This window comes from Gavia stellata, chromosome 11 (genome assembly GCF_030936135.1).
Source record: "Gavia stellata isolate bGavSte3 chromosome 11, bGavSte3.hap2, whole genome shotgun sequence".
NCBI lineage: Eukaryota > Metazoa > Chordata > Aves > Gaviiformes > Gaviidae > Gavia > Gavia stellata.
In genome coordinates this window covers 3,825,831-3,837,085 of record NC_082604.1, presented here as the reverse complement: position 1 = coordinate 3,837,085, position 11,255 = coordinate 3,825,831, and the positions used below count along the sequence as shown (strand labels likewise).

The window sequence follows — 11,255 nt, the reverse complement described above, 5'->3', positions numbered from 1 at the left end:
AGAGAGCTGCAAGCCACTCACGGCACAGGTCCCTCCTGACTGCGGGGGTGACACTGCCTGCTGTGGTCGAGCCTGCCAGGTCTGTGTGCACCCAGGAGATCTGCACGCTGTGCAAAGAGCACTTTGGGGTGCAGCTTTGCTGCCCAGTGCAGATGCTGGAGCGCCCTTTGCCACATCCGCGACAGCATTTCTCCCCGAGGGGCCCCGGGCAGATGGGGAGCAGGAGCCGTCGAGGGCAGGAGACAGGCTGGTTGTGTTACAGAAAAAACTTTTATTGAGTTCAGGAGGCTGAGAACTTTCTCAGCGTGATGACAACCAAGGCCACAAGCACAGACGTACCCAGGAGGGAAGCGATGACAATGGCACCGATAGCTCCGGGCCCCAGCGAGCCTGCAGGGACAGAGAACGAGGTGGTATGAGGTCAGCAGAGCCGGTGGGTCCCAGAGGGGAAGGGCTGTAGGTATCATCCCCCGCACCCAGCACATCCCCAGCCATCGGGGCACATTCCTGCCCCGGAGCTCCCTGCACTGGCCACGGTGGCCCTGTTCCCATGTCCCCACACAGCCGAGGTGTGGTCCTGCGCCCCAGTGGCATCGAGCCCTCGGGCAGGGGGCTGGAGCCAGCCACTTGCCCCTTAGCCAGCTCCCGGTGACAAGGACAGCTACCACAAAGCAGGTCTTTGGCACTCAGCTTTCCTCTTACACCCACACCGAGGGAGTTGCCTTGTTTGTGGCAGAACCGCATCACAGCAGGTGTCTGCTGTACTTCAGGAGCCAGGGAAGGTGCTCACGCTCCCCGTTCAAAGGTGCTCACGCTCCCCGTTCAAAGAGCTTCAGGCACGCTCTCGCCCTGGAGCCTACCTGGGCTCAAGGCACTTCTTGCTGGTGCCTGCTGTGACGTGTCAGACCTGGGGCAGGAGGAAAGGCCTCGGCAGTCTCCCCCCAGAGCAGTGTGGCTGGGGACAGGCCACCTCTGGTGGCTCAAACACCTCCTGGGAGGTGACAGGCCCACTGAGAGCAACTCCACAGCGAGGACTTGCCATTTCGGGAGTGACCCACAGGCAGCCCATCACGCAGCCACGTACCGTCCCCGGCGTCCAGCCGGTGCAGGTGGGTGGTGTCCTCGGGTTCCAGCTCGGAGGTGTACGGGGGGAAGGCGGTGGCATCTGAGAGCCGGGCTGTGGTGGTGGCAGCGTCGAAGGGGCCGGCTCCGGAAGGCAGCTCTGGTGGCTCGTTCCAGAGGGTGGGGACCGGGCCCTGTGGATACTCTGCTGGGAGACAAGCACCCACGGTTACTCATGGGCATGGGTGGCCCCAGCCAGGCTCCTGGTGACAGTGGCAGCTCGGGACAGCCACAGCTCAGCAGGACCCTGGGCTCCAGCTGCCTGCCGAGTGCCCCGGGGTGAACGGAGGACGACCCGAGGGCTGAGAAACCCCGTGGGGCAGGGCCCTCCTCCGAGAGGGCACCACCTCCGCAGAGCACCAACACCCAGAGCAGCCGAAGGCAATACCCGTGCCCTGGGATGAAACCACGCTGCCACAGGCTTTTGTGGCAACCTGGTGTACACGCAGCACACAGGGGACAACAGGGAGCTCCCCACAACCACGCGACCTCTGCCTATGCACAAACAGACCCTGCATGAACATCCACGGCCAGTTTGCTTGTGGATGCCCGTGGCACTGGGCCGCAAGGGGCTGTCACATTGCTGCAACTGGCAGAGGCCACCCGCACTGCCCAAATTCACAGCACCTCGGGGCCTTTCTGTCCTGCACCACCAGCCTATGCGGTGTAGAATGCTGGAGGCACTGGCACTGTGCAGGACACTGCTCCCCCACATAAGACCCCAAAGCCTCGACTTCCCTCTGCCCCACCCTCCAGGCCATGCCGGGGAGATGAAAGCCGGGCCGGGCTCTGTTTGATGTTACTGTTCACCTCCTGTTATTTCTTCCCCCTGGGGGGTCGGGGACCAAACCAGAGAGCCTTCCCTGTCTGTGTGTGGCTGAGCCGAGCGCTCCCTGTCAATGCCCGTCTTGTTCAGAATGGCTCCCGGCAGGAGCGGGAGACATTCCACAGCTCCCTGCCGAAACCGCTGGGAATGTCGCACTGGGATGGGGAAAAGAGGTAGTGGTGGGGGAAACCTAACAGCATCCAGAGCCAGGGCCCACCTGAACTGACACGATGGTTATGTGGGCTGGGAAAAAGGGCCGGCAGCAGAGGGGCCGGAGCAAACAGCCTGGGCTCCCTGGGACAAGGCACAGAGGTATCCCCAGGCACCCCAGCTCTGGCACGGAGTCTCTGGTGTGCTGGGGACACTCAGAGACTTGCCCCAGCACCACCCCGGCTCTCCTTGGCCCAGCAGGAGAGGTGGCAGCAGCACATCTTGGCAGCGCCAGCCTCAGCTGTAAGTACCTGGAGCCCTCCCTGCCTCCCACAGGCAGCCGGCACTTTGTGGGAGGAGAGTGCTGAAGAATCGGCACTGATGGGCTCCACCACACTTTGTTCTCCCGGAGGAGCCCTGCATCAAAAGGAGGAGGAGGGCCAACACCAACACACTCACCTTGCTGCCTGTACAAACCCACTGCTAGGGCTCACCGCAGGGCTCACATCAAAGAGTAGCTCCCACTGTCCCCAGAGCTATTCGAGGCTGCCTGCAGACTCAGGAACACAACAGGTTCTAGACTAGTTTTGGAAAGTCCCTTCTACAGCCATAAAAGCTACAGGATTTTCAGCGAGGCAGCTGCCAGGTTTAACTCTGGCCCAATGAGCAACAACAGACAAATAAGCTCCCAGTTCGAGACCTGTGCCAGTTCCGTCAGGCAGCGACACCGGCATGCTCTGGCTGACCCACCCTGGGGAGAAGCTGGGAGCAGCAGTGAATACCACGTCCTCGCACGCTTGGTCCATCTGTGGTCACTGCATCAGAAGTGACATCTCGGGTCCCCAGTACAAGCACACAGAGGTTTGTGCTCCACGAGGGCTCCCCAGGAACACCCGAGGGTGCAGGGCCCTTCCCAACCTGTCCTGCAAAACCAACCAGCAGAGCTAGAGACTCACATCCCATCCAGAGGCTCTTCCGGAAAGTGCCGTTTCCAGTGGACCGCTCTTCTATAAATCCTGTGGTTTAGCTACCAGGGCACAGATCAGGAGGAAATACAGAATTTAGTGGGTAAACGTAGTTAAAACAACAGGGAAAGGAACCGGGAAGAGCTGGGGCTATTTAGTTAGCAATGGTGGCATTAGGAAACTGCTGGCTTAGGCACAGAACGTACACAATGCTTTCGAAGCCCCGGTTCCAGACTGCTTTGGCAAGTGGAGAAACTCCACACAGAAGAGCTACGCTCCAGCTACGACCTTCCTGACTGTGTCAACACCACCAGGGCCAGCACCAACACTGCAGCCGTTCCCATCTGGCAAGAGAACACCATGCTGGGAGGATGTCGTTGTTGCATTTCCCAAGAATGTTTTTCTCTCCGAAGCCAAAGGAGCTGGGCGTACCCCTCGCATCTGACCAGGGGAAAGGCGTCAGCTCCAATGATCTATAACAGATGCAGGCACCGGCCAGGGAGGCTGCAGGACCTGGACAGGGTCTTCCCAACTCCCTGTTCTCAAAGGGACAAGGAGGGAGCGCTACCCCTTCCAACTGTAGTGCAAAGGCTCTTTCTCTAACCAGACCCACAGGTCCCAGAAAGTCTCTCCTGTCCTCAGTGCATCTAATCCCTGAAAAATTTATTGCAGCTCTCTAAGCGGGGCACAGAGCTTATTTTTGATAGCCAAGTAAAGAGGAAACGGTCTAATTTCTTTATGATCTCAGTGATTTTTTTAAGACCTGGATAGAGTCCTGGATGGCTTCTAGATATGTATTTTGTTAATTCCCCTCATCTGATTAAAACATGCTTTCAGTTCAGCCTCACAGAAAGGGCAGAGTGTGCTAAACATGCATTTTCTGTCCCAAGTTCTTGCGGTTTTACCTTAACGGCGCTTCAACCAAGGGAAACACAACTCCTTTCAGTCGGGTCTAGTGCCTCACTAACGGCAGCTGTCAGCTCAGAAGCAGCAGCAGAGTCGTGCACACACACAAAGTGAAATACCTGCATCCGAATATCACCAAGAACCAGGGCTTCTGCTGGGTCTCCTCTTCAGTTCCTGCACCTCGATGCTGCTACAGCAGATGCCAAGAGCCCTGCAGCAGGCACACGGGGCGGGGGAAGAGAAAACCAAACGCAAGCAACGTTTCCAGAGAAAGCTGCCAGCAGGCAGGTCTCTCAAAGCAAACTGCTGCAGCCTGGGAGAGCGCCTGTTTGTAACCAGCACTTTTCTTTCCAAGACTCGCCTTTGATTTTTCCCTCCTAAACTAACAGCTCGTGTCCTCACACACCTCCATACCTGCCCGTTCGAGAAGCCCAACCACCCGTCCAACTATCCCCACACATCCAGCGCGTTTCTTAAACAACCGGAGAAGTCACGCCTGCTCCCCTCCGCAGTACCCCGACAGTCCCAGTGAGCGTTGGCCACGCTGCCGCTGGCTGAGAGCAGCAGATCTCTAATGGAGCAGCATTAAACGCCACACTCCCGTTTCAGCCCTCTGGTAAAAGCAAGAAAGGCGAGGCGGAAGGACAGAGCTCGTGTTAGGTGCCAAAACCCAACACACACACTATTAATAAGGACTCACATGTCTCCAAGTGAGACATAAGGGCCTCTGCGAGTCACCTGTTGGATACACTCTGACTGGGCAGGCTCTAAGTACAGGCGTGGAACCCGATTCAGGAGGTTCAGGTCTCTGCTGCCGACGTTTTGTGTGACCACTGCAAGTCCCTCTCCCTCCTGGGCTCAGTTTCTCTGTGCATGAGCAGGAGACCCAGACTCTAAATAGGATCTACAAGAGAAGAAGCACCAGAGCGGCCAGGCCTGCCCACCTGCACAGTTACTGTCATCCTGACTCCAACGAGGAGGACACGGTCTGTGTGCCTGAACGAATGTCTCCGAGTGACAGCTCCCGGCCTGGCAGCAGCCTTTCACAGAGGAAGGACAAGTTACACGGGACCTCCACCGTCTAGGGGCAGGGCACAGCATTTTTGACTTGTATAAAAAAGCCGAACACATTGCAATCTCGAGTGCAATCGAGGGTTGGAAACCAAATATCAAAGGCAAGTTAGAGCACAGTTTTCCTGTTCACCCAAGAACTTTGTAGAAATAAAAAACTACCAAGAAACACGCTCAAAACACATCATCCATCACAAGACCAGATGTTGAACATTAGCTGTGTAGGCATCAGTCTTAGGATCGGTCCTATCTCTAGGAAAACCCACCTGGTGCACTCACATGGTTTGTTTGCCCCATAGCAACTCAGCAGGGGCAGGGCAGGTGGGCACACGGAGGGACGGACTATCCAGGCTGCTGACGCGTGTGGGTAACCCACCACTGCTGAGGCTTCCTGCCTCGGGGCTGGGAGCTCTGAAGGGAGAGAAACCTTGACCCCGTGGCACAAACAAGCTCTCCCCCAGCATTAACCCTGTCTCAGCACTGGAGCACAGACTGAGGGCAACTGCTGCTCCACAGACTACCAGTGAAATCCACTTGGTAAAAAAAACAGCTTGGGAGCACTTAAGAGAAAGACATGGAATAATCTTAGTTATTGGGGTTTTACAGAACAAAGGTGGAACCTGGGAAAAATGGACTAAAGGTATTACAGTGTTTCGCAACAGGCCGCGTGGAGGACGGCACCTCTTCCTTCCCATATGTTGACACTACAAATTGCCTTATTTCAGGGAAACAGCTATACTGCGCTGCGTATTCTTCCCTCCCTCCAGCACAGGTTAGTTACAACTGAGGCCAGGGAAAGGGAAGAAAACATCAGAGTTACAACACTATAAAGAAACACACGATGAGTTTTCTTAATGGATGCAGGGATCCACCAGGACTTCAGCAAGATCTAGAAGGGATGACGCCAAAGGCAACTTGACACAACTGCTATTTCCATGCTCAGTGAGAAGGAGGTGGGGCAAGCTGCCAGCACAGCGACACAGTAGCCCACACCCCAGATACTCGGTGGCTGAAAGACTGGAAAGGCCTCCACAAGCGATAGCTCTTGAGGAAGCCGATCAAATCTGAAGGACCCTTCACGATACCCCCAAACAGCCAGAACCTCCCCACAGGCAGACTCTGCAAGACCTCAAGGCAGGCAGATGTGGCCACCTAACATCTTCATCCCTGGGGATCAGCCACCAGTCACCAATACTCTTCCTCGTATAAGCTGGTTTCAGCATCTCATCATCCTCACAGCCTGTCAACAGGAGACGACAATGAGACTTTCCTCCTCCATTGGGTGACAAGTTTATGCTCACAGTGACAGAAATGAGTGCCTCAATAGGACACAGATGTTCGGTGGTCCTGGGAAAGAGGCAAGGGACCCGCTGTAACCTGGGCATTGCATGCAGTTTCTTCAGTCGCAACAGTTCACAGGTCAACTTAATGGCATCCGACTCCGCTGTTCACGTCCTTTTCAGAACCTGAGGACTTTTATTCCTTTTATTCCACAAGTTTTTGTGTCTTCCCATTACATCCGTTACAAGGAGGGGGAAAAGGTTAGGGTTACCTGCTGCTTTCTGGAGCACACCCTCCACCTCCAACCCAGTAACCTTAGTTGGGAGCTGATACCAGTGTCAGTAATTTATAAGGAGTGTTGGTGCAGAGCAAGGTTGGGTAATGGTCTACAAAGGCTTGGGGTAAGTCTGGACAGACCTGTTGGAACAACTGCATCTTTTTAAGAAATTTGCCTGACAAAACCAATTTATTACTTCTGACATTCTAGTACTTGAACTTTAAAAACTTCATAATAGTCTTTTATTCTCGTATTGTTGAGAATGAAGACACACGAGTTGCTACAGAAAGATGTTCTTGGACATCTCCTGTATGCTTTCCTTTAGGACAACTCCTGCTCTGCTGCTTTTTTTCCCCCCTATGTATTTCCACATTAGATCAAACCAAGAAAATTCATGAGCCCACATCAGAGTTTAGATACCAAATACACAGAGGATTCAGAAGCCAAGGCCTTGCAAAGGCTTTTTACTAACTTCCACTTGGAGCTCTGAATCCATTATATGAATTGAAACTGGTTTTGCTGATAGGAAAAAAAATAAAAATCAACTCTTCACAATCCTCCTGTGCTCTAGGCCTAAGTGCGGCTTGGGTTTGGAGAAAGTGGAAGCGGACAGGATTTGGGTGCAGAAAGTCCTTGAACTGGCTCTGTTACCTGTTGCACCAAGATGATGTGGACAAAGAGGGTTAAAGACTTGGTTGTTTCCCGATTTCTGACAAATGGGATATTGGAAAGAGAAGAAATTCACACCTTCTCCAGTCGCAGAGCCCTGACCACACCATCCAGGAAACCAGCTGGGCAAGAAGCCAGATCTAGGTACATGACCCACCGGTACCCCAAAAGTGCTCTGACTGCTACACCCAGATGGGAACCTCAACTGCCAGTGAGATCCTTCACATCTCGCTGAACTCCTGAGCACTTCGCCGAGGGTTTTGGTACTAGGTAGCTCTGAATCACCACTGAGAGAAAATTAAATCCAGCGAGGAAGGGGAGACTCATTCTGGACCTCAGGTCTGCATGGGTGGCATCACCTGTAGCCCTGTCCGAGGCAGACTCCACTTCTGCTCAAGCGTGGAGGGCTTTGCTACGGAAACTACGAGGTGCTGAGACGGGAGGGCAGGGGCTGGGTGAACTCTGGGGCCAGCAACGGGCTGTCCAGCCCCAGGTAGCCACAGCAGGCACAGGGCCAGGGCAGGGATGAAAAGAGGCGTTCATAGGGAGCACAAAGGGCAGCCTGTGATGTGCGAGCACTGGGAGCTGGAGTGTGGAACAGCGCGGAGCTCTGCGGTTCTGATGAATGTTAAATAAACTTGTTTACAGAAAGGCAGGGCTGCATGTGTATGCACAGAGACCAGAGGGCTGTCTGTGTGCCCTTCCCTTCTTTGTCTGCACAAGGCAGGAAATTTCCTTTTCTAATGGGGTGAAAAGCAGCAAGAAGTCCACTGTGCACTAAAAGCCCCTCTATTGGGGATAGGTACCTCTCCACTCTTAACGCAGCAGAAAACAGTTCCGCTCCGGGGACGGCTTACCATACAGGCTGGTTGCCCGATGCCTGGCTTTGAGGTAGCAGAGAAACGAACTTAACAGGGCTCAAGCCCCTCTAAAAGGCAACTGAGAGAAAGCACGGAGTCTCTCCTGCACCCCAGAATCCAAATATTGCATTCATCAGTACAAAGCTCTTCAAGAGCTACTGGCCTCGCTGCGTGAGTGCGACTCACCCAGTAAAGGAATCAAGTGAACCTGGGGTATTTCACAGGAGCAAAGTGACACAGGGAGGCAGTGACAGTTCGGTACAAACCATGTCTGCAAAGCCGAGCCGAGAGCAAGTACACAGGAAAGCTGGCAAGGCAGGAGACAGAGCAAATATGCGCCGAATATTAGAAACTTAAAATAGTGTAAAAGCAATCCTAACTCAGAGAGGAAGCAGATCAAAGTTTCACTGGAAATAAATCAATTTCTGCAGAGTGAAACAGACTGTAACAGTTAAGAAAAGACCTTACCTGGTTTTGAGGAAGAGCACCGCTACTGCTTCTGGGAGCGTGAGCAAGCTACAAATGAACTGTGCTTAAGTGATTAATGTTCCACTATACAAAAATCAAAGCTCAGGGTTTGAGAAGGAAAACATCCACATTTTAGTGCTCATTTCTTAGTTACTTTAAAGGTTTCCCAGCAAGGTGTCCTACAAGGGGAGGATCTGGGGGGGAAATACCAGCTACGGTAATTCTGTTCTTGGACCCAACACATGTTCCAGCTAGGCGCAGCGATAAATTCCCCTACCCGTATGAAAGCTCCTTTAAAAAGAAATAATTTCATCTGCTAGAAGGCTGGCCAGGATCTCCCTGCTAGGCAAGATGCTCAGAACAAACTGGGAGGAAACTGCGATCCAGCCTTGCTCCAGGTCTTGGACGGCAGGACAAGAATTTAGGAAAACAAGCACTGTGCTCTTGCCTGTTATCTTGGCCTGAGCCATCCCTTCACAGCCTTGCCCGCACTTAAAGAAAGAGGCTTTGAGGGAAGCAGTTCCCCATAACAGTTCCCACCCGTACGCTCAGAGCCCATCTACGGAGTCGGTCTGGAAGCCAGTTTTCCCTCATTTGTAAAACCCATCTCAGACCAGGCAGCCTTTGAGGCTGACTGTGCCCTTGGTTCCCCTTAGCCCGCATAGCCCTGCTGAAAACGGGAGAAAATAAAGGCTGAAATTACTACCACCTCCTTAAAAACCAGCGCCTCACAGAGTACGTCTCACACTAACCTTTCCCATCACCTCGCCGAACTTGAGTTGCAGCCACATACCTTCCCAGCGCTGCCGCCTGCCTCGGTATACCCCGTTCTAGACAGAAACTCAAACGGTTTAGCTGCACCCCTCAGATTTTGACTGAGGTAGACGTTTTCATAAGACACTTTCGTATTTCTCCTTACAGCAGCTGTGGTGAAGTGCTCCGCTATAGCAGAAAGCGGAGAAGGAACCAGAAATGGGCACACATGCTTTAGCCAGAAAAAAATGTTTCTTTTCACAACTGTAATTTCTTTCTACCATTAAAAACTGACAGCTAACCTGTCCCATCAGCTGCTGAGAGCACCCCATCTACTGCTGACAGATCTGTCTGCTGATCTACTGTCACGGAGGCACAGAGGCTCACGGAGGCACTCCTGTGCTGTTCACCTCAGGAGAAATGACAAAGGGTTTCTCCATTTTCCCCAACAGAAACATGGTCTCAGGATGGAGAATATATTCTTACTCACCACCAGCCACCAATTCCAAACCTAGTTTCCATTAATCAATTATAATTCAATAAATACTTATGGGCATTTTTAGGGGAGGGAGAGGAGGTATGCAAGGAGAGAGGCAGGTTAGTAAAAGATGTCCCATGCTTTTGGGCTTTAAATGTGAACAAAGCTCCTTACCTGTCAGCACAGCAGGGACCAGGATGCCGCACAGCGTTAGCAGGACCAGACGAAGGACTCTGTGGTAGGGCATGGCTTCCCTCAGGAAAAGCGTCGGCAGGAATTCTTAAAACTCTTCAAAGTACAAAACAACTTGGAAATTTCACTGGTATAAGAAAAACTTTGTCCAGTCAAGTAAAAAAAAAAACCACACGAAATTTCCTTCTCAACAGCAAGTGGACAGAAAGAGTGCAAAGCCCAGCAGAGACTCGCTCTCTCTGACTTCTAGAGCACACCTCCTCCCGAAGGCAGCTCCACCCTCCAAAAGTTGTGCCTAAAACCCCATAGGCAGCCGAGCCCTTAGGCATCCGTCACCCTGCCAGACCAGCGCACACATGAGCAGTTGTTGGCGAGCCCTTCCCAGAGGACGCAGGGATGCTCCTGGAATGCCTTCCCTCTGGCCGGCCATCCTGCCGCACGGGAAAAAACACAGGAGCCATTGGGGCGGCTAACCCCGAAACCAAGCAGAGTGCTCGAGGGCTTTGCTCTCTCCTCGGTGTGCAGGGCGGTGGTGGTCTTTCCAGGGTGGGCACAGCGAAAGAACAAGGGCCTCAATCTTTTGAGGCTAGAACGCTCTGAAACAGAGCCAGAGCGGCTCCGTGGCATCCTTGTTTTCTGCGTGTAATACTTACAGAGGTGGACTAGGAGCCGTGTGTGGTCTCCGCTGACAGAACTGCCTGTTAGAATCTGGTACGTCTTCCCGGAGAGTCGCCTTCGTCAGGCAAGGCCAGCATCCTCCTCGGATCTGAGCTGCACAGACACTACCTCCTCCTGCAACCCTCTGCCACTCTGTCCCTCCCCTCCAAGTGGGCTCATGTAAAGTTCACAGCAGAGAAAACTGAGGTTTGTTTCAAATCACATTTGCACCAGTAGAGACTTGGGAAAGGATGAAACATATAAAAAGGGGAACGCTCCTGCTTACTGTCAGAGGACAGAATTTCATTAGGATTTTTTTAAGTTGATGTGAGGATTAACTACTTCACGGTTTCCGTTCAGAAGAAGATGTAATAAAGTACATAAACGCCCCCAACATCAGATCTTTATGCTCAGAAAATATGACGCAAGTAGTTTTGTCTTAAATTTCAGATTCAAATTTTTTAGCTAAGGGATCACTCTGCTTTTTGGCTTTCTCTGACAGGCAGCCAGATACAGTTCAGGTGTCCTTTTAAGTCATTCTTCTTGCTGCAGTTCTTTGCAAAGGCACCTCGCTGCGAGG

At 52.9% G+C, this 11,255-nt stretch overlaps 1 protein-coding gene across 1 annotated transcript; it reads right to left on the bottom strand.

The window, feature by feature from the left end:
- Window positions 1-280: 280 nt before the first annotated feature.
- Window positions 281-10,085, bottom strand: SNORC (secondary ossification center associated regulator of chondrocyte maturation). The gene is made up of 3 exons (XM_059822691.1): window positions 10,001-10,085; window positions 1,085-1,270; window positions 281-390 (listed from the first exon to the last, which is right to left on the bottom strand). Exons 1-3 carry the CDS (start codon window positions 10,071-10,073, stop codon window positions 281-283), a joined length of 369 nt encoding a protein of 122 aa, XP_059678674.1. The 5' UTR covers window positions 10,074-10,085.
- Window positions 10,086-11,255: the final 1,170 nt, after the last annotated feature.

Excerpts from the sequence above, each read along its gene's own strand:
- SNORC (XM_059822691.1), bottom strand. The coding sequence starts at position 10,073 with ATGCCCTACCACAGAGTCCTTCGTCTGGTCCTGCTAACGCTGTGCGGC. Across the intron at positions 1,271-10,000 it reads GGTCCCTGCTGTGCTGACAG|CAGAGTATCCACAGGGCCCG; the intron begins GTAAGGAGCTTT and ends CTTGTCTCCCAG. Across the intron at positions 391-1,084 it reads CCGGCTGGACGCCGGGGACG|GCTCGCTGGGGCCCGGAGCT; the intron begins GTACGTGGCTGC and ends CTGTCCCTGCAG.